We start from the raw sequence: 25844 nt of genomic DNA on the forward strand, positions 1-25844 counted from the left end.
CGATATAACTTTTTTTTCCTAAGAATAAAAACCGAGAGCAGGAGAATGTATTCCACATTAAAAGCCCGATGCGGCTTCGGGCAACATCAACACATCAAAAAACATCGGTGAGGTTCGCGGGTGATGTTGTTTGAAGAGCCAACGTCGTCTCTTTCGCGCTTGATCCGAATGCTCAGTTCATACTATTCCCGGCTACCGAGGTGTTCAAACGTTGAGCTCACTTCGTCTGCATCACACCTGCGGTCGAGCCGTTTTGTGGTCTAGCGACTTTGAACAATAAAAATGGTTCGTTCAATTAAGCACGCCGCAGAGCAACTGTAGTGGTTAAATAGTAGGAGGGCAAAGCTCTGGCTATGCTGCTGAAGTTTCATGCTACGGCTGAACAGTGCTAGAACGTGGCTTCAGTGCAACTAAACCTCTGCAAGCGAAGTGAAGATGTTGACTTTCGTTCACGACATTCAGCGTTCAGTGGATTCAGCTGTTCAGGGGTTCTTCTCTAGCGTCCACTGACAAATCACCGGATTCGGTGAATGTGTATTTATGTTGTAAGTGCGTGCTTATGCTGTCGAAATATTGTAGTGCAAAAGTTGGTGGCATCGAGTCTGGGCAAAATATGCAAAACGTGAAAAATGTGTCGCCGAAGAGTTAAATGTGCGAACCAAACAGTGGTCGGGACCACTGTGAGACCGCATATCGTGGCATTTCTTGTGATAGTTACGGTACTGATGCAAAATTCTATAGTATGCATTCATTTGGATATAGAACGAGTAGACTATTTAATATTGAATAATATTAAGGTAAGCAATGTTGCTCATGTATTGGAAACTCATATTCGCAGCCATTCATGAAACTAATTTGCGTAACACTATCTTGACAAAAAAACAGAATTTTGGACGCAAATGCTCAACTTTAGGGCGAGCGTATTCCAGTGTACAGTGCAGTAAAAAATCCCAGAACCATTCCGGTAGCTTAACTTTTCTGATTCCAATGACCTGAATTCTAATTACACGGTAGTTGAGTTACGATTGTTGTCCGCAAGTTTAGTCAACTCGCGTTGCCGTTCATAATCGCGAACGTATCTAATGTATGATACGTCACGCACCGTGAGTGTAGAAATAATAGAATGGGACATCCACTAAGAATTGCAATATTTGTCACATTTACTTTGTACTTGATGAAACGTTACGAAAGTATGTCTACTTTCAATCTCACCTGACGAAGGCTTAAGAAATAAACCGCCATCAAACTACTTTTGCGTAAAAACCGAAAGCTTCAACTCTCCCAGTGTAGTTTTCAAAGCTACCTTTACAATTTAAAGTTTTGTACTCAGGTTGATGCTTTGTCAGGGGCTGAATTAACGTCTTTTACATAAGAATCCGATTAGGTTAGGTTAAACAGAAAAAGGTTTTGGGGCGAAAATAAAAAAAAAAACTTTAAGAAAGTCTAACAAATTGCACTGACCTTTAGATGCTATGTGTAGTAATTTGTTAGTATGATAAATTTAGCTAATACATTTTTTAACATTTTGTTTACTAAATTTAAAACTTTGGCCGACTTACTGGAGACGTTGATTTACAAATCCAAATGTATCGATAATAATAGAATGATCAATAGAGAGATTTTTTCTGCCTTTACCGATGCGAAGCTGAAAAACACCATAAGAATTCTTCGGGCGGCAAGTTTAGTTGCATTTATTTTCCCTAAGTTTCGCAAATGCAAAATTCGGTGTGCAGAGTATTTTGTCTTCCAAAGTAAGCAACAATTGGCCTTTGCAAGAGTATTTCTTTGCGTAAAGTAGCGAAATGAACATCAGCGTGGGATGCTCCGATGTGTTCCACATTTGCAACATTCGTCTCTTTGCTTCTGGCTCGCTGCCATTATTTAAATCTGTGACTCTTTTCTCAAGATAATTTACATTGAGACGATACGACTCTTTGGGTCAGCCTTTACCAATGAGAGAAAAAGTTACCATTGCTATCGCCAATGTTGTCGGTGTCGTTCGGACACCCAAAAGCACGAAGCCTTATGCTTTTGCTATGCGCTTTGTGATGTTGCACTCCCAGGTGACTCAACCAGAACGTTCATTGCAACCTGCCCCCTGGAGGACCCACCGTAATGCCTTTTTTTATTGGCTGTTAGTTTGCTCTCCATGCAAAACCATGGAAACTATGGAAAATAGCCCTGTTTATTAACCCTGTTTTTCATTTCAGAATATTGTTGAATACCGTATGCAAATGCCGACTTTCAAACGCGTTAAAACAATAATGGTGTAGAATTGGCATTGGCATAGTTTCTGTTCAATCTAGAACGCGAGACATTTTTACGTGAGTGAGAACAAACGTATACAATAAGTTTCGGCTCTGTTATTTAAATTTTATTGTCAGCATGGTTTAACTAATCGCCGGCGGCTAACCTTGTAAACAGAGTGCCACGGATTTTGGGTTGCAGCAAGTTTCGTTGAAGTTTGGCGAAACTGTGGCCCTCACGTTGACCTACGGGAGAAATGGTTGATCCACATAATAGTAATAGAGGTTAAATGTAGAAATCGGGACCGTACTTCCGCATTGAACTTCAACGGCTAGCAAAGGAACATTGTGCTTTTTGATTGTCTATTTTATATGTGCCGGCTGTTTACTGTATTGAACAAATTGTGCTCAAAAATTAAATGTTGTTGCATGGTTTTTTTTTCATTATTTTCCAACAACTTAAAGCAATGCAACCATAAATGTGTCTATTATTGAATTTCTTTTATTATAGGTAGACGAAAAAAATTTATATAAATATATCGACAAACACGAACAACTAATGCTGTTTGGTGGCAGTCCGAAGGGTGAGTTAATATTTTCTTTCTACGGTTCTGTACATACTAACGTCCCAAACTTTAAACAAATTTGCCTAAAATGTTCCGGGAGGCCACTAAGTCTACCGTTTGTGGCGAACTAAGTTTTAGAAGAGGCTGACTATGGACGTTTATTTAGCAGCCATTTTATGTTTTAACTTTTTCGCTTTTATTACAATAACGTACCGATGCGAGGTGCCCGTAAAAGTTTTTTCGCTTAAGGGCGATCATCTTCACCTTGCTTGAAAAAAACTGCACGTGGACCACAGTACATTAGCCGACGGAGTGGAGTCTTTGGTGAAGATTATCTTTTCAAAAGACCTCAAACGAAGCATTTAACGCCAGATCACAATAAAACCCCCTTCACGTTTTAAAACGAGTTGAGTCGACAGAGTGCCGTGGATCTTGTGGTGTGTCGCAAGCGCAAACGTAAAACTGGCGCTTGGAAACGATATTCTCGCCGGTAACGTCGTGGGTCCGAAGCGCTTACAAAATCTTTTGGGGATGGGCCAAACTCCAATTTAAAGTGTGTCTGTTGTTGTCGCTGATCACGGCATTTTTTATGCAGACGTCAAGAAACATGAGCACCTAAGAATTGGGTTGAATGGGTCGCAGTGGTCGCTGGGAGATGAAATCTCACGATCAGTTTGGTTCTCATTGCGTGGACTGTGAATGGACAGAAGCACGTAAAAAAATAAGTACCAACTATTGAAACAATTCGCGGACAGTATTTGATTGCTAACAGCGTTTATGAAACATATGCGTCAATTGTTGAAAGTTTTTATAGCCCCATTTCTGATTGTCCTCAACAGACGACTTTACGATTGTAAGCGTACACCAAAGAAAACGCGAAGCCAGATCATGGCCCGGTACTGGACATTTACACTTTAACATGGGAGGCACCGGTAGGCACAGGGAAGGACGTGGTAAGAAATGACGGTAAACTACATATCGGCGGGATTTTTACTTCATTGTTTTGTACCATTTTAGGTTACAACTTTTCACTACAGCTACAGAAATCGGATATTTTGATAGACGATTCGTTTGTCTTCCTACAACACTACGACAACAGTACGGTCCTCCTGGACGATTCGTATGACCGGATAATGAGGTACAAAGATTGTTTCTACAGAAATGAACGTGCGGCATTCGACCTATGCGAAGGGAACGTTCGTGGGTTGGTACGATCGAACGAAACAAATATTATTATACACCCTCTACCGGAACGATTTGGGAAAAGTGCGCATATTTTACTGAATAAGGATAAACTACAGGACACAGCATCGATCAGTGAAATCCCAGTAGCACCCCAACCGCATGGACGGCGACACAAGCGTCAATTGGATAGCATCTCGGTCGTACCGGATGTGTTGCACATTGAAACAGCCATCTTTATCGACAAAGACCTGTATCGACATATGATGAAAAACTATCCCAAAAACACGGAGGGTTATCTCGTACGTTTCATCCTGACCATGATAAACGGTGTTCAAATCCTGTACAACCATCCATCGTTGGGACACACGATAAACTTCATTCTGAAACGGCTGGAAATACTACACAACGATCCGACCGATCTACGGAGATCGATCGATATTGACATCTACCTCAACAGTTTCTGTGGCTGGCAGCGGAAGCTGAACCCGGTTTCCGATGCCGATCCGGTGCACTTCGATCATGCGATTATACTCACAGGATTGGATCTGTTTGTGGTGAACAAAAATGGAAAAAGTAGCAATCAAGTGGTGGGCCTGGCGCCCGTCAGCGGCATGTGCACGGCCAGCCAGAGTTGCACACTCAACGAGGGAAAGCACTTTGAAAGTGTATTTGTAGTTTCTCACGAGATAGGACATAAGTACGGTTTCACGTTCCACTACGCTTACTAGGTCTATACGTTGAGAATGGGACTGTTTTTAACAAACAAAAAAAGTTTATAAAATTTCAAGGCGATTTCCTCGTAGAAAAACAAAGGGCTGCTCAACCAATACGTGTCGCATCGATGAAAATGAATGATATTCGGAAAGAGCCAAGTCTGGTGAATAACGCGGGGAGGGATAGCAGCTCCAATCCAAGTGATTTGATAGTATCCTGAAACAGTTTTGTTTTTTGGGGCGCCTGGTGCTTGTTGCCACGGGCCACCAGGCGCCTCCATTTCAGAAAACAGGAACGGCTTTTTGGTAATTTTTGATCAATGCATGGTTCAAATTGATCATTTGTTGTCAGTAGCGATCGGAATTAACGTTTCCATCAGGTTTTAGGAGCTTGTGAAACACCACACCTTTCTGTCCCATCAGTCTGTTTTTTGTAGTCCTTGGACGCTTTTTTTGTAAAGTCAAAATCGCCATTTTGAAGTTTTTTAAACCACTTAAAGCACTGCGATCTTCCAAACACAAGTCCCGACAAGCGTTTGGTGCGATTCCGAAGCAGTTTTCTTCAACAGGGGCAGAAAAATAATAATCCCCCCAAAGCGTCATTTTCAGGCACAAAAGTTGACATAGTTTAACCCTTTCAATGATGGGTTACACACCGAAATAATTTTTTTTTCGACCTGAAATCATTTACCTGCTGTCAAAACAAGGTAATGTAGAATAAACCGCTAAACTGGGAAGTCCCAATCGGCAGGTACAGCCATCTTTTTAACAGTCCAATTCTCAACGTATAGACCTAGTAAGCATGGTTCAGTTTGATCAAACTTTATTTCTATTTTTGCAGCCTCGGTATGCGACATGACACATCGGAAAACAACTGTGATCCTAGTTTGTATATCATGTCACCCACTCTGGGCAGTGGCAAAACCACGTGGTCGTCTTGCAGTCGAAACTATTTAAATGCATTCCTCAAGTATGCATTTACCTTCCAGCGCCGTGTACAATGGTGTGCTTAACAAGTGTAACAATCTTCGGTGCCTATTACAGAACGTCGCAGGCCACTTGCTTGTTTGATCGAGGGCATTACGAGTTGTTACTCGATCATACGCGGGAGGGAAAGCTTCCCGGTGAGAGATTCGATGCCGATCAACAGTGCTTGCTGAAGTACGGAAAGGATAGTGTGCGATCGAAAACGCAAGAACTAACCGATATTTGCCGGGACTTGCACTGCCAGCGGGATCGCTATACCTGGACCTCTCATCCTGCCCTGGAGGGAACTAGTTGTGGAAAAGCGATGGTAAAATGTTTCTCACCTGTCGATGCTCGAAAATTATAACATATTGCTGCTTGTCCCATTTTATGCTAAGCAGTGGTGCAGAAGTGGCGTTTGTACACCGAAAATCACGAGCCTTTCAGTACACCCGAACGGTCAGCGTATCACCGCGTTCAAAACAATAGACAAGAAAACTTTTCTGGAAGGCATCAGGCTTGCAAGTTTGAAACAGGATTTATCGAAAGCAATTAAACCAACGTGGAGCCAATGGAACGACCCAACGGAATGTGTTTCGGGTTGTTTGTACGGAGAGTCAGGAAGGTTGAAAGAAGGAAGCACGGGGTTGCGCGAATTTACGCGCACATGTCTTGATAAACGGTAAGTGTCATTTTATATTACGGCAAGGTTGTTGCGGCTATTACGTTTAAAAAAAGCAAGCCATCAGAGTAGTATAGCTACTTAGTATTGTTTCATAGTTTAGGAATTATAATGGCTAATAGATATCAACAAATGGTTTTAACCATGCTTACTAGTTTGGTCTACAAAGCTTACTAGTTTGAAATGTTAGTTTGAAAATGTTAATTGGCGAGAAATTAATAACGGTCGTGAACTCTTCGTACAATTCCAGTCAGCACTGCTCAGGTTCCAGCCGAAAGTACGAGACGTGCCTCAACAAGCAGGTAAAAGGAGTTGTAATATTGTTAAACCCGAAATACTAATGCATGTTTTTCGTTTAGTGCTACAATATTGCGCGAATAACGGTATCGGAGTTTTCCAATCAAATTTGCGGCCGTGCTCAGGAGTTTGATGCTGACATCATCGGGTATGGCTTGCAAAAGGCAGTGCTGGATGCCGAAGACGCCTGTAAAGTATTTTGTGCCACCAAATCGGGCACACCGAAGTCGAAAAGCTGGATTTACCCCGATGGAACAAAGTGCCAGCTGTTGGACACGAGCCAGCAGGACACGTACTACTGCGTGAGCGGTCGCTGCGAATTGTTTGATTGCAACAACACGACCAATAACTACTATCGGCTACACTCAATGCTTTGCCCGTCGAGCTATGATGTGGAGCGAATAAGCAACAGTATATATCGAGAAAATCACCGAGATTACAAAGAGTTCCGCTTGACCCAAAAAAGTGTATCAACCAATCAAATTTCTGAACGGATGACAACTGTTACAGAACGAAGCGGAAAACCAAACGGCGATGGTTACTTTACAGATCACTACAACGCTCGGGATGCGCAAGCTCTTCATTCCACACGATTGTCGGAGCTCGAGAGCCGCAACCTCAGCCGGGAAGTTAAATCAGCTTGCTATTTTGGATGCGTCGAGGACACCGGAGGCATTCAACTAGTAACCACTTCAGAGGGCAGTGCCAGGATAAAGCTTTGCAATGTGAATACCATTGTTAGTACCTTCGTAGTAGTTGCTCTATTTTCCGCTTCTGATATTGATGTGTTATCTTTTAAAAAGGCATGCGACAGCGTAGTGTCAATGAACGAATTTGCGACTCAACTCTGTAAGCGGTATCAAAAGAGGGTCAGGGGTTTATCAGGAAACGGAATGCAAATAGCAGCCACCGTGGCGAATCCTGACCGAAGTTGCCGTATCGCGTGTCAGGACTTGTTCCTAAGCCACCGGTTCTATTTTGTTAATGGCGAACAAGGCCTCTTCCCGGTTGGGTCACGTTGTAACCATAACCAACAGAATCGTTACTGTGTGAATGGAAAATGTCTGGCAAGTGACTGTCCCCATATATTATCAATGGCGATCCGTTTTAAATTCATTCTAATCATCATTTTTGGCACTTTTCTATTTTAGCTGTTCGGTAACGATGGTATGCCCGTTAACGACTCAGTCGGTTCACTACCAACCAACCGAATAAGAAGATCAGCAACACAAAGTAACAAAGTCTTCGAGTACTTTGTAACGAAGCAAATCAACCTAGCCTTTATGAAAGCCTTAATCGTAGGCATTTCACAAACCTATACTGGCGATGGTAATATTTCGAAGTTTCGTGTTTTAAGAACATTTCATTCCTAAGAATCTCGTATTTCAGACACAACTATGGAAGATGGAATCAATTTTGGAAATCCAGTCGATCTGCTTGATCCAGTTGAAGCTAGAAATGGAAACCATGATTAAAAGCATGAAACATTTTAGAAATCTTAATAAATTCTATAAATTATAATTAAAAATATACCCCTTTTTATTTGTTTCCCATTAAAGCTACTTGTGCATGAGTATTTTTAACTAAACCAGCGATTTAAGTCTTCCTTTTGTTACCATTTTTGTCCTTATTTCATATTCATCGTTCATTCGAATTGAGGCTCAACTTGAAACTGGCCGTGGATGATGTACTGTTTTGCTTCGACTGACGAGATTTCTCGTAACAATGGGCAATGAGCAGCTGAGCCTATAATTTTGACCAATTTTTCGTAGAAAGTTTGATTTAAATCAAATTAAAAAAGTTTCGATTGAAACAGGAAATAAATGTGCACCCGTTAGACACGCCTACAGTTAGGCAACTGGCTGCGCAGTATCGTATCTATCTAGTTTCGTTAAATATTTTAACGACATCTCGCAACCAAAATTCAGGGTTCGATTGAGAAGCTTGTTCGGGTTCCGTTCTTTCCCGTTTACAAGTGCAAATCGAAAAGTTTACACTGACCAAGCAGGAATTAGCTATATTTTTTTCATGTAGATCACAATGTTGAAGTTTCAACTCGATAGTATAGCCTAGATTTACTTTAACGAAACAAATATCAAAATGTCAATTGATCCGATCAACATCAACGTTTTTGGTAAACAATAGCTGTTGTTGAGAAGCAGCAGAGATTCGTAATTACTTTATATCGTACGAAATACTCTTAAGAACAGCTTTAATTCTGTTTCTTACCATTGCAGAATTCGTGGAAACCCATCAAGAATGGCAAAAACAACCCATGAAGAACTAAAAGTGGTGAAGCAGGAATTGGACAAATCTTACCTTCCAGACTCGATTTGGGCAGACGATAACCGAATGGGTGTGCTCTTGAGCGAATTTCGACCCAGGAAGGTTAACCCAGATAGCTATGACAGCAAATTAAAGTTCTGGAAGGAATTGATTTCCTCCTACTGCACTGCTACAGGGCACTGCGTGGTATCTATAGCCGGCCTGAAAGAATCCTTTCGCCGAAAGGGAACTGTACCATACTGCCTTCAGACGGTGTTTGATGAAATGGACGCGAATGGGGAACTTATGCAATTGGAGCAACTTTTGGAACAAACCGCATCTTCCGGATGGAGCCAATGGGCCTTTAATAAATTCATGCAAACTCCTGTTAGGTGGGGCTATGAAAAAGCTCGTCACACGTTAGTGGGAAATACTCGTAATGAATCACAACAATATGTTGTGAAACAAGTGGCAATGGTATGTCCTCAAATGGAACGTTTTTTCATAAACATAACACAGTAAACCTTGCTGTTCTCTTTCAGCATCACGCGGAACAGATCGAACAAATCATCAACAAGCAGGGATTGTGCAACAAAATTTTGAGTTACGACGACTTGGTTCAGATTGTGAAGCAATCGTCGAATGTTGTGGAAGGCGGAATTCGACCAGTGGTAGCTTTGCTCGAACAACAAAAACGTTTAACGAAAGAAATTCTCCTTGAAGAAACGCACAAACGTGAAATTATCAAATTCGCCAAGCCAAACAGTGTCGCCCAACCCATTTCCCATCTCGAGAGGTCCATTTTCGAGTTGGAACAAAGTGAAAAGGAGCTGAAAAACAGCATAGCGAGCATTGATCAGCAGATTGGCGAAACCATGGGGGAAGTGCATAAATGCATCAAAAATGGCTGCAAGCAGTTGGCTAAAAGTAATTTGAAGAAAAAGCACACACTCGAACAAAATATGCAACGGAAAGTTAGTGCGTTAGAAAATTTACAACATATACTTTCAAAAATTCACGATAGTCAGTTGGAGAAGAACATAATAGAAGCATATAAGCTGGGCACAAAAACTTTGAAGCAGGCATTTGCCGACTCTGGTTTAACACTTGATAGTGTGGACAATACACTGCTGGAACTGAAAGATGTTTTGGAGACACATGATGAGATGCAAAACATGATCGGTGCAGGCGCAAGTACGTCGGAAGACGTTGACGACCTAGATCTTGAACAAGAATTAAGCGGTCTTATCGATATGAGTGTGAAAGAGACTAACAATGAGGATAAGCATAAAATCCATATTGCTTCAACGGTGCGACCGGCGGAAATGAAAGAGCTTGATCAGTTGCTAGATTTTGACAAGGAAATCGAAAAAAGGCTTGCGGCTCTGAGAGTAGATAGTACGCTACCGCAACGACCAGAACAGAAAACAGCCCATCCACAGATTTGATGTTTAGCAACTATCAAATGTTAAATTTTATACTGTGAAATGATATGAACATAATACGCCGTAGATGTTCAAAAACGAGTTATTATGCCTAACTTAAATTTCAAAAGTTGAAATAAACGGTTTGAATTGTACATAAAGATATTTTTGTAATTTATTTATGGGTAAAAAATGTTGAATAATACAGACATTCGTTGACGCGGCAAGCAAACGAAGAATTGATTTAAAAAAAAACAACCAACTACAATTTACTATACTTAAAACACTACGCCAGTAAAAGGGAAAGCGATGCTGGACTCGCCAGTAATGTATGATACTGTCTTGAAACTAATAGTGAATTTGTACCGTCTCGTTCATAAGTGCACAAACAGAACAAGATAGTACATTGTCAAACATACTTTTATGATTATTTTCTAGTTTTCCTTAAGGAACGGACTGTGCCGCATTTGTTCGGAAACTTTCGTTCCCTGCCTATTTATTCCATTCCAATTTTAGTATAAATCGCAAAATATAATATTATAAGTTAGGTAGATCAGTATATATTTGTTTATCATGATCATCGGCTTAGACCGCAACTTCAACGCTGCCCGCCCAGTAACACAAAGAGGTCCATATAGCTGAACGAGTGCCGTTAAAAATTACACTTGTGCTAGTAACGATAAATGAAATTAATAGCGAGGTTAAGGCCAAAAGTGACCGACCAGGATATCTCCGAAGGCGGCATCGAAAGAAGGTGATGTTCCTTTTCGAATATTTGATTCGTGTAGCTTTATTTGACTGTATAAAGTTACTATTTATGTAACACGATTCATCGATACGCAAAATTATTCGGTCAGGTTTCGCTACTTTATATATTATTCAAAACTATTCGTATCCACACACTTACTTTCCATAGGCTTGTGAAGCGTATGGTTGAAAGTCTAATACGGTTCACAAACAAAGCATATAAAACGTAAATAGATACGAGCCCCGTGGCAGCGTCATCCTGGTGATTCCTAAAATTACCCAGAACATTGATTCTTTAAAATAAAAAATCGAACATCTTCCAATTTTCTGGAGAAGCCCACTGATTATTTACCGGGGAGTTTGTCAATAAATGTGTGTGTCTATTGAAGATTTAACTCTGTTACCGAATCATTGTTTTATTCATATACATCATTATAGTCATACGAACGAATTTTATGATTTTTATTAAATTATATATCTAAAAGGCCATTATGGCCTCGTTTCAAATGAATGTCACAATAACTCGCATGTATAAGTTTCCCCATTTTATACAAGCTTCTTTTTTAAGTAATCCTGTGTTTACTACAAACACGAAACTCAGCTGTTTTTAGCTCAAGTAGGATTCAGTTTTTTGCACATCAAATTACACACAAGAACTTCAACAGCACACCGTCCTGCGCCAGTTTCTTATCTTCTTAATTTTTTAAACATTACCTGCATTGCTTGTGGCTTTTAACAGACTCAATTTCTACTCCCCTTCAACATCCGGAGTTCATTTCATTGACGGTGCTCAGAGAATCGCTACTACTTTATACGCGGCAACTACAAACCACCAGCGCCTAGCGGACGGTGCTCAGCTTATAAAACATCCTGTGTCCTTGCCCATGCCCCCCCCCCCCAGACTGAGCTAGCCTGCTGGATTTCTGATACATGACATAGTTTGGTTGAATCGAATATCTGGTGTGTTGTTTAGACCGTGAATAAAAGTGTAACTGCAAGTTATCCTAGATGATTTCTATCATTCTTCTTTTCATGCCGGAAAGCAGCATAATCAAGCCTCTAAGAAGTTGTTTTGCGTTTTATTGTGTTAAACAAATTCCACCATGTTTTAGTAACAATGCTTATTACTAGAGTGCAATGCCGTTTAAATAAACTCCCCAGTGATGTTTAATTTTCGTACGGCATACTCCTACGATTATTAGCCTAGTTGGCAGCGTTGCTGTTGTCAACCGGGTAGATTGCGAATCTTCAGCGTGAAGTTTGGAGCTCTGATGTACGTACGAAGATTAAAGTAGTCAGGAGGAAATCTACCAGGCGTTGCATAGAGACCATTAGAGAGAGTCAACACTCACAAAAACTCAAGGAAACCCCTTGGCTTGCTTGACGTTTTCAATGCACTATCCGAAAAGATATTTAATGTCGTTTCATATTTGAACACAATTTTTGGCATAGTTTTGCCACGAATAGGTTTCAAGCAGAGTTTTCTGGTAGTTCTTTTATTAGATACTATCTGTGACATTTGCGGTGCACAGATTTGGGTTGGGGTCACACACACGTATAGTCACTACTACGGTAATCCAGTTAAATTGGACCAATCGTGGTTGCTGCGCTACTATTTCAGAGACGTTTCTGATGAGATGAAAGTAAGATCTAGCTCGTACGCCGTTATGCTCCACATTCGCAACGCCAGCGATGGCTTCGTTCGTTCAACCGCCTTGTCTCGTAACAATTGAGCGTAGCATCTATATGTTCGGAAATGTTTCCCCAATCCGCTCAGCACAAGTCGGCGAATCGACTATTTCGGATATACGTAAACACTACTTTCAACTGCCGCAAGTGTTTCTTTTCCTTCGTTTCTTTACACTACAATGGCTTTGCACGGTTTGTACAGGTTGTGAAACTGCAATTCTTATTTAATGATTAAATAGAGCATGCCATAGTGAATAGAAATGAGTAATACAGTTGGAAGAGCAAAACAATTGTCCCTTTTCAAATAATTCCTATCAAATGTTCTATCAGGCTCAAAACAAACCACCACACGGAGTGGCGCGTATTAAAGTTAATTCATGTTTTTAGGGTCGTTCCGGTACTTCATTGAATCTTGTCAAGCATAAATAACATAGCGCCTTCATACTGACCATACCTTGCCTTCCGTCCGGTTCCGGTGAATAGCAGTAGCTCGTGTTACGCAAACGCACGTCATGTTTCGTACATGATGTTTTAATTTTTGGCGTTGGTGGTTCAACGAAACGGCTATTTCCAGTGGCTCTCTAATTTATAGCTCGCTAAGAACAATTAGCTTTTAAATAAGATCTTCCTAATCGGTATAAACAAATGTAAGAAAAATGTAGTGTATTTCATTCCCCATCACTCGCACCGAGGTCGAAAATGATTTCCCATTCTGCTGGTGGGCGATAATTTGGATTAAGTGTTCTGTGTAAGCTCCTATTAATATTTGATAATATACAATGGCGTTCAGGTAGATTCATAAAAGTATATTTACTATCAAATGGAATTGAATTTCGTTTTGCTCGAATATTTTGATACCTGATATAGGTTTAAATTATTCCACCACCAACCTGTCAGTATGCCTTTATTTTGTTGTATAAACATACACATGTTTCCTATAATACGAACCAATGTTATTCGTACACAAAAGCTAGCGTTCTCTAAGTTCGGTTTTATGTGGATTTGTATGGTAGGCATCATTGTTGCACCAGCCAAGAAACTAAAACACGTGTTGGCTGGCTGCTGATCGATCGAAATCTCACCACATAAATATGGAAATGTTTCATGTCCGCACACACATTACCAATGGCGTATGTGTGTGGTAACTCCGCAGGATACGCATGCAAAAATGTGTGTTTCGTGCAAAATTTTCGTACAATAATGATCAGCGTATGTGAATTTGTGTTCATGTGTGTTTGTCTGACAGAGGCGTAGATTTTCAAAGGATTTGCCTAGTAAATGTAAATGCTTTTCACTTCACGCCATTTGACACTTATATGCCGATTTTCCTTCTCCCTTTTCGTATCATGGCTAAAAGGGAATTGAGTGTAATCCATAGCTTTTAGTTTTCATGAATTGTTTTCTCATTGTTTGCTCGATTTATTTAAATTTAAAGTGAACTTCAGTTTTACCGATTCACTAGGACATTCTATCTAAGAGTAGGTGGCAGTTGTAGCATATTGAATGCGAAAATCTTAAAGAAGAGCAAAAGACGCACCGTAATAAACCATATTACACCATACAGGACCCTACACGCAAGTCTTGCCCACACAGTTGTTCACACAGAAAAGAAATCGAAAGAGCAAAAATGAAATGCCCATTCAGGACACATCAATCTGAACCGAAGTAGCGCTCAAGTCATCCTGCAAAGATAATCATTTAGGTTGGGTATGAGACAAACACACATTCTACATTTTACGCAACTTACGGAGAAATTATGGAACACGAGTTTTATAAATACAATTTGAACGTAACCTTTGAAAAACAATGCTTTGCTAGAAAATTGTGCAGCTTCTGTTTTCTGCTACTCATTGCCATTCTCCTTTCCGCAGTGATTCGCACCTTTTTGCCCTATCAGCTCCGAACAAACTGTTCTGCTTCCGATACTCTCAGTTTAACCACGGTTGCCACCATAATAGTGTTTGTTGGAGTTACTCATACCTTGGCCAACATTAGGTCCTCCTGGCGAGGGCCCACCACCTCCTCCGCCACCTGCGCCCTGTTGTGCGTGACCCGTTACCTGCCGGTTGGACCGTTGTTGATGCTGTTGCTGTAGTCCCGATACTGGTGGCTGCGTGTAATTTGTCGGTCTCTGTATAGGCGAGGGATAACGTTGGCCACCCGACGATCCTGGTCCTTGCACCTGTGATGAAGATCGCCCGACGTTACCGCAATTTCCACCGCCTCCAACGACCACTCCAGAAGCACCGCTCCCGGGAACACCACCGCCCACGACGGCATTTCCTCCGCCACCGACCATTTGATTGGCGACATGGTTCGGAGGTAGCAGGTTGCGGTTATGACTGGGCTGTTGACCTTGCGTCTGTTGGCTGCCTTGCGAGGAAAGTTGCTGTTGTGCTGATAGACCCGCTTGCTGTTGCTGATTCTGAACCTGTTGCTGCTGCTGCTGCATCAGCTGATTCTGAAGATCCCACTAAAGTTCGAAAATTTAAAAAATATATATATATGTTACTCAAATATTTCATACATACGATTTCAACTCTTCCAAACAGACAGACACGCACACAAGTAATAGTGTTATAGGCAGAGAGCACAAAAGACTTCCAAGTAAAAAATTGCAATTTAAATAATAAATACCAATAATCGATATCGATCGAAAGTTACAAATTACAATCCATGTTTTGTCCATTGCACCGGGAAGTATTTTCATTGTTTTGGTCTGAATGGGTCCGGTGTTTGCTATGAATTTGTTAGGTATGGAATAGTGTATTGCAACGGAGTGTGAAAAATGGGGCACATCTATTCATTTTCGACTAACAACTCAGTACCCTACAATTTAGAACCGTTTGGAAGAGATTGATTTATTCTAAAAAAACAGCTACACAAGGACTCTGTTACCGATTTATATAGCAAAACCTATTTTCTTGAACAGTAGGGCAATCAAATTTAACAGATTGAACGTCAAAACGAACATATGAACGCTCGCTTTAAACATTCCCCACAAAACTTCTTCCATGCGCAATTCATAGTAGTAACATCCTCCGACAATACACTTTACAGGTAAACTTTGATATGATGGCCGTTATAAGGGCCATACCAGACAGTCAAAGGCCCTTCTGATAGAAATGAATTCAAGCATAAAAGATCATTGATCTTGATACAGCTTTGATGTATCGTTGGTCAGATACTAAATCATTCAAATTATTAAACATTTGTCAACCATTCGGTAGCATTCCACATTCAGCACTACAATATGTAGACGTTGCTTGAACAGCGACAGCAATTTTATAGATTTAATAGCAATGTATGTTTTTAAATTGCAATTTAATTCTGAACCTAAAATTTGACATTGCGCTCTTATTAAAGAAAAAAATTGCCTACCGACCAAGAAGACTCCTATAGATGCCTTCATCAATTCTAATGGTGCTCTTACACCACCTGTGTTATTAATCTGTGAGATATTTCACACAAACGGAAGAAAATTAAGCAAATTTAGTTACCAATAATAACGCAACATGCAAGATACTAATACATTGGAAATGTTCGTTTATTATTTTCAAAATTTATGCGCTCATTGCTTGCGGGTAGTGTTATGCAGTGTCATTGATCGAAAAAAATCCATTTTTGTACTTATATTTCAACAAATGGATAGCTACTATTGCCGCAGCTGAATCGGAGGTTTATGGGTGTACAGAAAGTGTATATACTAGGATAAACTAGGTGTGATCAGTGAAGACCAAAACAGTAGACCGACTCAGATATGACATAGTTACGGCGACAGTACAAGAACAGCTTCGTGTAGTCTGATCCGAGCTATTAAGAGCTACTTAGAATAACCATTAATGCACTGCGCAGTGACTCTAAAGGGCGAAGGGAGTGAATAACATTTAAATAACGTATCTCATTCAATAAACGAAGGTCAATGAAAAGAGAAAAACCGAAACCTAAGGGAAGCCGGTGTGTGCTTTAAACTGATATCGCTATCAATCGGACCGCAGGGAGGGATCAGCGGTTTGTCTACTTGGGGTAAAATGGGTAATGGATACTCACTGTATCCTGCTGCTGCTGTTGCTGTTGAATGTGCGATGTTTGCTGATTCGTTTTTAAAAAGACAGCGGCGGCAGCGGCCGCATTTTGGGAACTATTCGTTGGCCCGCCACGATACTGCTGCTGCCCCATTGACGGGTTGTTTCCCAATAACGGCGAGCTAAGGAACTGTGATCCGTAATTGGGCGTTTGCTGTTGTGGTGGTGGTGCCTGGGGAGCCATCGATGGATTCTGTCCGCCATGGCCGCCAAACATGTTGGCCGCTGCTACGGCCGTCGGAATTCCGTAACTTTGCGTCGTACCCGCGCCGGCACCGAAAAATGCATTCTGTCCACCAGTCGTGTTGGAATAATAACTGGCGGCCGAGTTCTGCAACGGTGCAGGCGAAAACATTCCCAAATATTGCTGCCCATAGGGAGGTTGTCCCACCGTGCCACCGCTCTTCGAACCGATCGCCCCTATTTGCTGCGAGTTGGACTTGACCGTTGACGACATTAGGGAACTGTTGCTGGATGAGATTAGCATGGTACTGGGATTATTCAGCTGCGACGATTGGTTGGTGTACGGTGACTGCACGGAGCCCATACGGAACTGCGATGTTAGGCTCTGATACATTTCGGGCGCTGGAGCAGTTTGGATGTTGGTTGGGGTTGCCATATAGGCATTGTACGGCCCAGCGGTACCGGAGGTGCCGTAATGCGTCGGGAACTGCGAAAACTGCGAACGTCCACTCGCTTCGAGCTGGAATGCATTGTAGAGTCCACCTTGTGATGTCATCGTAGCGGCAGAGTTGTAGAGCACTGCCGGCGGTGACGGTATCGCCGATACGCCGTACTGTGCCGGATAGTAGGGTTGCGGTGCGGATGGGATCGATCCACTGGGCATCTGCGGCGGTGGAGAAAGGCCTAGACTTCCAGACTGATGCATTCCCTGCTGAGTAGGTTTTACCTTGCACACATTAGCACTGTTCGCAACTGCTGCCGCGGCCAGCACATCGACCGGATGCTTATTTAGACCGCTCATGCCAGCTGCCACTGTCTGATGCTGAGCGGCTCCAGTGTGCTGCTGTTGCAACTGCTGTTGTGCCTGTTGTTGATGTTGCTGCACCTGATGTTGCTGATGCTGCTGATGGTGCTGTTGTTGTTGCTGATGTTGTTGCTGTTGCTGATGCTGCTGATGGTGCTGCTGATGCTGTTGCTGGTGTTGATGCTGCTGCTGAAGCTGCGGCTGCGCTTGTTGTTGCTGCTGTTGTTGCGACTGTTGTTGCTGCTGCTGCTGCTGCTGGTGCGGATGATGATGGTGGCCCTGCTGCGGCTGCTGTTGAGACTGTTGCGATTGTTGCGGCTGTTGCTGCAGATGCTGTTGCTGATGCGGTTGGTGCGATTGCTGCTGCTGCTGCTGGACCTGTTGAGCTTGTTGAACCGTTTGTTGCTGTTGCTGTTGCTGTACCTGCTGAACTTGCTGAACCACTTGCTGCTGGTGTACCACCTGTTGTTGCTGTTGCTGAAGCGGTTGCACTTGCTGCGGCTGCTGATGTTGCAGACCGGTTCCGTATCCGCTAGCGTTATCACTACAGTCGCCGGCGTTTGCTCCAGGTGTTCCTCCGAGCACGATTCCTCCATCAGACCCACTGGTGCTACTTTTGGTGCTGCTATTGTTGAAGTGGTGATGATCCAATGTTCCCTGTTCTTGCGCGAACGAACCATATGAAGATGGGACAGCACTGTGCTGGTTATGATGACCAACCATAGCGTGCTGAAACTGGGACAGATGAGGCTGATGTGGGCCGGAGACAAAGTTGGGTGACATATGTACTCCTCCAGGGCCGGCACCAGGGCCACCACCTGTTCCTGCGCCCGGCATGGCCGATTCATCGGACATTCCAACGGGCTGCTCTGGAACGGTCGGCATTTCCCAAACCTTCTTAACGCTGGCTATTTTCATGTTCAGCTCAGCTGTCGATGGTGATATCATATTCTGCACCGAAGGTGTTGCCCCGGTGGTGTGGATCGACTTCGGCACGCACAGACCAACCGACGCCTGTGACGGTGCTGTGACCGGGGACTGTTTGATCACCTTACTGCCATCGATCAAATGGCTAATGTCCGTCTCGAAGGAAAAGGATTTCATTTCTTTACCATAGTCGGCGTCCGCATTTTGGAATGCTATGCCTTGCAAGGTGCTAGTGACAGGTTTCGCCGCCTGCTGTTGTTGCTTCGGATGTTGCTGAAGGCCGGACGATAGAACACTTTGTGCACAACCAACCGCGGTCGTCGTTGATGCACCCGGCCGGTGCTGTGTAGCAGAGCCCACAATTTGTTGGTGCGATTTGCCTTCATGCGAAGAGACCGCATTCTTGAATGACGACGAATCATCTGCAACCGATTTGCCACCCAGTGAGCTCGGTGCGCTGCTGGTGCTGCTTTGATTACGTTTCTTTATGGTGCTACTATTGCCAGTGCCACCACCAACTGTGTTTAGGGGCGATCCAACAGAGGAGGCGCTTGCTCCCGCCATAGCAACCGCGGACGATTTGTAGTTCGTATTTTCAAAAATGATCGTGTTAACCGGCGGTGTGCTGCCATCCAAATGATGCTTATTATTATCAGTCTTTACGTTTGACGATACGCTCATGTTGGCCATTTTGTCCACCAATGACTGCTGCTGTTGCTGCTGTGTACTTTCAGCGCCACTTAGTGTCGGCGGTATTTGTTGCACTCCGCTTATAATATGAATGAGAGAACTTCCTTCGGTACACAGTGTGGAGGATGCCACAGCCTCGGCCGTATGATCATTTGGCGACGTAACTTTTGTGCCAGATTCGCCCGTTTCATTTGGATCGGATGAAGTCTTGCCGGCATCACCCATCGAACTGTGGGTTCGTCCGCCATCACCCGCCGTTCCTGCTTTTTGCTGCTTCACTAAACGTGCCGCATGATGGCCGCTACCGCCACGATAGTTTCGATCAGCGGTTCCACTACTTCCTGCCGCCGACGAGGAGGAGGCTCCGCGATAAACGGAAGTATCGACAGCACAGCTGCCGGATCCCCCACCGGATGTTGCTGTACCTTGGGATTGGGCCTGCTGTATGCTTAATACTGTTGAATGCTGGAGCAAATTGTGGTTTCCAATGCTGGCGGCTCCTTTGACATTTGGGCCCACGCCCGTTGCTTTCAGTTTATCGTTCTGTCCGGCCACGTTCACAGCAGCGGGAGCAGCAGCAGCTCCGCTGGATTCCGTTTTCGTTTGGTCCTCCCCATCATGTGGTTCGATCTTCTTGTGGTCTCCTGCACGTTCACCCATTAGCTTCTTTTCTCCTTCAACAGTGCGTTCAAACGACTTCTTGCCGTCGCCTTGCATTACCAATTGCTCATCCGACGATTTGCCAATAGTAACCAGTTTAGTGCAGCCTCGCATCAAGACGGCAGTTGGACAACCGCTGCCGCTGGCGATGGACACTTTCACCTTAATACGATCATCACTAGCACCAGCGACATTGGATGAGCTATTCATGCCCGCATCGCCTCCACCAAAAGGACTCTTGGAATTCGGTGGCCCATAGCCGTCGACCTTTTTAGCAACATTTCCAGCAGTGCCGGGAGCACCACTCGGCGTTTTGCGGAATGACACAGACGACAATGAAGAAGCACCTCCCGTCGTGCTACCGCCACGGCCACGTCGGGAAGGTTCGCCACGCGGAGTAAATCCTTCGTTCGTACCCATGCTACTAACTTGTGCAGTCGATTTGGTTCCAGCACCCTGGAGTGGTCCCGAATGACGATATTGATGCTGCTGATGTTGCTGGAAACCGTGCTGTTGTTTAGTTCCACCACTCGGTTTCTTTCCCATTTGCGGATCGTCTTCAAAACCTTCCTCCGAAAACTCCGATTCACTCCAGTAGTCTTGGTTGTAATTACGACTGCCTATTTTGCCACCACCGCGAGATCGATTCCAACTTGATCCACCGGTTCCCCGGTTTGATCCAGTATCACCGCGCTGATATCCACTTCCGTAGCTACCTCGCATTCCTGGCCCACCACCACCACGGGGGTCCTGCTTACGATCCCGCGTGCCGCGCTGTGGTTGAGAAGGTGCAACGAATTTCTTACTGTCACCATGTTGTTGCATTGTTGCGAGCTTATCATCTGCTTCCTTGCCAGCCACAGATCCGGTTTTAGCGGCACCGGATGTTTTCAGTGCTAACCCTTCCGAGCTATCGGTTCTAGTTGTCTTGTTGGTTGCTGTGCACATGGCATCTTCTTCGGACAATGTTGTTAGGCTTCCATTTGAACAGTCATCCATCGAAGCAAGCTTTGTTAACACCTTTACGCCGTGTCCCTCCATGGTGGTTTGATCAGCACCGTCGGTCCACAGTTTGGCAGCACTTTTTGTGTCAGCTGGCGACGATTGTTTCCGATGGGAAACTACCGATGCCTTACCACCGTAAACACTTTCGGGTTGAGAGAACGGTGCAATACTGAACCGTTTTGATTCTGCATCATGTAGCGTTGGCGAAGACGTTTTCTTCGAACGCTGATCGGCGAAACAGGGTGGTGTTTCGCGGTGTCGATCGCCACTAGACGAAACTGGTTCTTTTTGTAACATCAAAGACTTGTCTTCAGTAGTCGAGGACAACAGGCAATGGTCATCTTTCTCCCCATCAAGATCCCATGATGTTTCGCGCGGAAGGCTGCCAGTCTTGGCAGATGAAAATGGGATATTTTGTTGACTATAGTGCTGCCCGTGGTGGTTTTCGTCGCTAGAAACGCTAATTTTACGCTGAGAGCTTTCAGACGTACTGCGCGCAAGTTGCGGTGTAGCGCGGCCACCTTTGATCGTATTGGAAGTATCCGACCCAATGCTGCCCAAACGATCAGTATCCTCTTCAGAATCTAATTTTCGCTTCAGAATTTCTTGCGGAACGTTGCCAGCATGCTCACGATCACGCTCACGATCACGCTCATGATCACCTTCCAGCTGCTCCCGCTGCTCGTACTCCCTTTCTTCTCTATCACGGGAAATACTCCAAGTTAAAGGCGGTGGCGCATCACCTTCGGTGCGTCGCGCAATGATTGTAGTTTTACCGTACGTTTGCTGGTTATGGATAAATCGCGGATCGTATTGTTGAGAAAACGGAATCCCAATCTTTACATCGGCACCCTCTCGTCCGCTGCTCGAGGCATGATTGACGGGGCCAACATTAGAGGATCGAGAGCCAACGTTATTATTATTTGCAGCATTCATTGACGGTAAGTTAGGTCCAGGGGCGTTTCTTTCCTGCTTGCGACGTTGGAACCGCGGCGGCAAGTTCGATTGAAATGACTTCGAAAAAGCAGGGACATCCCAGTTCGTATTGGTGCTTCCGCTGCTTCCTTCGCGATCTCGCTCTCGCTCGTTTCTGGTGTTGCTGTAGTCAAAGCGAGTATCTCTAGTATCAGATCTTTCTCCACTTTTACCCCTTTTCATTGCCAAAGGAGCACGTTCGTGTGCCAGCTGCTGCTCAGTATTGACATACGGTTTGCCGTCTTCCGATTTAAGGGTTCCGGCCAAACCCGTGGCCAGAGAAGCGGTCGCAGCATTACCCGAAGTACCAGTCGTGGAATCTTCAGTCTTTTTGCGACTAAGCTTTTGCTCCAGTTCCTGCAGCTTTCTTGCAGCCGCCTGCTTACGTTCCATTTCGCGCTTTTGATCTTCTTCACGGCGCTGCTTCAAGCGCTCCTTAGCTTCGGCAGCATCCAACACTCCGCCGACCACGTTCGAGCTACCCGACACCGCTGCTCCGACAGAGCGACCGGCATATCCTCCGTTCGAATGCATTCCACTCTGTGGGCCCCGCTGTTCGCGATCTCTATTACCACGCTGCTGCTGCTGCTCACGGTCATGCTCGCGTTCCTTAGTTCGCTCCTTGTCATACGGTTTATCATACTCCACTTGCTTGCTGTGGTTGGAACTGATGTGCTCGGCTTTTGCGTTGCTTACAGTGCTTTGAGCCGCGTTGCTCGCTTTGGCCGCAACAGACGGCAGATTCGGCTCCGATTCATCATCCGAAAACTCGATCTTCTGGTTGTAATCAAACTCGTAGTCTTTGGCCCATCCTTCGTCCTTGGAAATCGCTTCAAGTCGCTGCAGCTCTTCGTCACGGATGATGGGTCGCACGACTATAGATTCTTGGTCCATCATGCCTCCATACGCAAGCAAATTACGATGGTCATCTGGGAAGCCAGGATTGTTATTGCCTTCACCGCTATCTGCACCGCCACTAGCGCCAGCACGAGTTGCATTTGAATAGGGGCCACCGCTTGAAGCATTGCCGCCACCTCCTGCACGGTGACCGTGGCGCGGTGCGCCACCACCCCGACGCCCTCCTGTATACTGATGGTCGTGGTTAAACATCCCCGGCCCTCCGTTTCCCCGTTCCCCGTGGCTTATAGCCGAACCACCGGCGCCGACGTTTCCATTGCCAGCATTGCGCATCCTTCCTGTTGCAGTTGTAGGTCCGGTGGATTGGTTTGATCCTGACGGTCCAAATCGTTGCTGCTGCTGATGGTCTGACGATGCAGATGAATGGTGCTGAGAGCCATAGTTCTGTGGCTGACCAAAGTTGCCGGATAAGTTGCTGTTGCCATTGTTCCGATGAGTCTGCGCTACCGGTGGACCGGATACATGAACTTGAGCCTGTGCTGGCGGAGCAGCTGACGATGACGACGACTGACCACCGCCGTCTACGCTTCCGGTAGAACCAGCGTCGCTTCCGCGCATAAAAGGGGGCAGCAAAGCCCGAAATTGGGGTGGTAGTGGTGGAGCAATCGCATCCGGGTTCGAAGACTGATGCTGATTGTTGTTCAATCCTTTTGAGCCACTCGCTCCAGAGTCCATCGCCGAGGATCCGGTGCCTGACCGCGCTTCGTTTCCATGCTGATGAGCCCAACTTGCATCGGCTTGGGATCGGGTATTCATCTGAGAGCCACTCGGGTATTGATCTTGCTGTTGCTGCATCTTGTTGGCGTTGGTACCACATGAGCCAGTGTCGTCCAGAGAAGGGAACTCGTTCTAAAATACAAAGCAGACATTTCATACACACCCCACACAGTGCGAATCGTTATACGGCTATTACCGTGCTCCATGTTGACGCAGAAGAAGCAATGTTCGGAGATGCCTGATACAGTGAGTTGTTGTTTGAATGTACAGCGCCAGCTGATAAGTTATTGTTACTGCCAGGGGTATTCGACTTATTGCCACCGGTGCCGTTATTTTGCCCCTGGGAATCGCTCTGTTCAATGCCCCAGCTACCCGCTTGGTCAGAAGGAGTGCTTACTTCAGCTTTCAACGACGGAAGATTTGCGGGCGCTCGACGGGCCGAGGGCACCTTTCCCAAACTTTGCATTCCATGTTTACGAGGAGCGGCATTCTTTTGTGTCGATGGTTCTAGTGATTCGCCCTGAAAAAAAGGATGATAGAATGTATACTTTTGGGTTGTCTTCTTAGTGTGCACACTAGTGTGCCGTTCGCAGACAACTTACGCGGCTGGTTATGTAGAGCTTGTTGATATCTAGTGCTGCAAATTTGGGCTTGGCATTACGCTCCCCCTTAGATCCCCCCAATGCATTCATGCTGCCAGAGAATCTTCATCAGCGAAAATATCAGAGCTCCTCGCGTTACTTCGATACTTTATTTCGAACTGATGGAAGTACGCGCAGGGAAGATATCGCAAAAGAGCAAACTATTTCCTCGACGTTTTATGCCAATGTGAACCCACAGTCCGTTGCCAGTCGTTGCTACGCCGTGATCTTCGGTATAGTTTTACTCAACTCAGCCAAAAGCTGTGATTGTAGTAGCGAAAGAGGCGGGGTTGTCTAAAGCTGTTGAAGAAACAAAAGAGAAAAGATTACTCGTGTGTTTGCGCCCAGAATAGAATCTACGTTAGGTATCTTGGTTACATCCAAACTTGATCCGTATAAACATCAAGTAAATATGCATCGATATACGTCGCTACAAATCATTTTTGATAAACTCAATAATCCCTTATACCGTAACACCATTGCTGGCAACAATTGCTTTCACACGTGTACACGCGTCCATTTTTTACGCATACATTTTTCTATTTCCTCACAATGATCAAGTTCTGCGCGTTTTCTCTTCATCGCCATTGACAACCGCATGTGCACATTCTCCGGTTGTGAAAAGGGAGAATTTAGTTTTACTGAAAATAAAACAGAATCGCGGCTGCAATAGAATAAGACATTCGCTTTGCATTTGTTTTACCATGAATGGTCAAATCCAAAAAAAAACACAGACACATTACAAAACAATCCCGATCATGTCTCTATTCAATTTTATCTTAAAATGAATGGTGTTGCTGAAGAAAATTAATGTTCTGTCATTGCTATTGTTTAATATTCTCCTACGAGTTAACGCTTTTCAAGACTGTTATAATGTACTTCAAATACATAAAAGAATCTAAAATAAATATTTTTAAATAGTTATGTATCATAAATCTGATCACACACTGATCACGATAGATTTTTCAAAATACATCGCCTATTATAGATCAATTTATTTGAAGATGAAGATCACGCAGAGTAATAAATACGGCTCAGCCCGTTCCTCTAAGATTAAAAGTAGCTATCTACATGTTATAGTTAGTTAGCTATCCGCCATCACAATCTATCCGCTATCCGAGCGGTCTGGGCCTGGAACAGGGTACATATAACATTACATACAATATATCTCAGGGCCTATATATACGTATATATGCACATGTATATAAAGACATATATATATACATGCATGCATATTTATATACATATACACATCATCTAAATTTCTATTCATCTTTATTTTTATTTATCATTTATATATCTGCATTTGCATATTCGCTTATGCATATACATATGTATACATATGCTATAATAGGCAATGGTGTCGGAAATCAAAGATACACGTACACACATACACAGTGCTATAAAAACGACTTTGTAGTCACACACACACTTGCCCACTTGACTCGATTACACAGA

At 44.0% G+C, this 25844-nt stretch overlaps 3 protein-coding genes across 3 annotated transcripts; 2 read left to right on the forward strand and 1 right to left on the reverse strand.

The window, feature by feature from the left end:
* Nucleotides 1-629: 629 nt before the first annotated feature.
* Nucleotides 630-8130, forward strand: LOC128278854 (A disintegrin and metalloproteinase with thrombospondin motifs adt-1). Its single transcript, XM_053017581.1, has 12 exons — nucleotides 630-797; nucleotides 2758-2830; nucleotides 3652-3744; nucleotides 3830-4694; nucleotides 5552-5680; nucleotides 5755-6004; nucleotides 6078-6358; nucleotides 6609-6660; nucleotides 6718-7392; nucleotides 7459-7722; nucleotides 7807-7984; nucleotides 8045-8130. The coding sequence occupies exons 1-12, from the start codon at nucleotides 630-632 to the stop codon at nucleotides 8128-8130; spliced, it is 3114 nt and encodes a 1037-aa protein (XP_052873541.1).
* A 642-nt stretch (nucleotides 8131-8772) lies between these two features.
* Nucleotides 8773-10399, forward strand: LOC128267373 (charged multivesicular body protein 7). The gene is made up of 3 exons (XM_053004194.1): nucleotides 8773-8826; nucleotides 8893-9397; nucleotides 9463-10399. The coding sequence occupies exons 2-3, from the start codon at nucleotides 8915-8917 to the stop codon at nucleotides 10366-10368; spliced, it is 1389 nt and encodes a 462-aa protein (XP_052860154.1). The 5' UTR covers nucleotides 8773-8826; nucleotides 8893-8914; the 3' UTR covers nucleotides 10369-10399.
* Nucleotides 10400-11078: 679 nt separating this feature from the next.
* On the reverse strand, nucleotides 11079-24437 carry LOC128278855 (hornerin-like). The gene is made up of 5 exons (XM_053017582.1): nucleotides 24348-24437; nucleotides 23942-24265; nucleotides 22650-23877; nucleotides 16831-22601; nucleotides 11079-15253 (listed from the first exon to the last, which is right to left on the reverse strand). Exons 1-5 carry the CDS (start codon nucleotides 24435-24437, stop codon nucleotides 14714-14716), a joined length of 7953 nt encoding a protein of 2650 aa, XP_052873542.1. The 3' UTR covers nucleotides 11079-14713.
* Nucleotides 24438-25844: the final 1407 nt, after the last annotated feature.

This window comes from Anopheles cruzii, chromosome 2 (genome assembly GCF_943734635.1).
Source record: "Anopheles cruzii chromosome 2, idAnoCruzAS_RS32_06, whole genome shotgun sequence".
Classification (NCBI taxonomy): domain Eukaryota; kingdom Metazoa; phylum Arthropoda; class Insecta; order Diptera; family Culicidae; genus Anopheles; species Anopheles cruzii.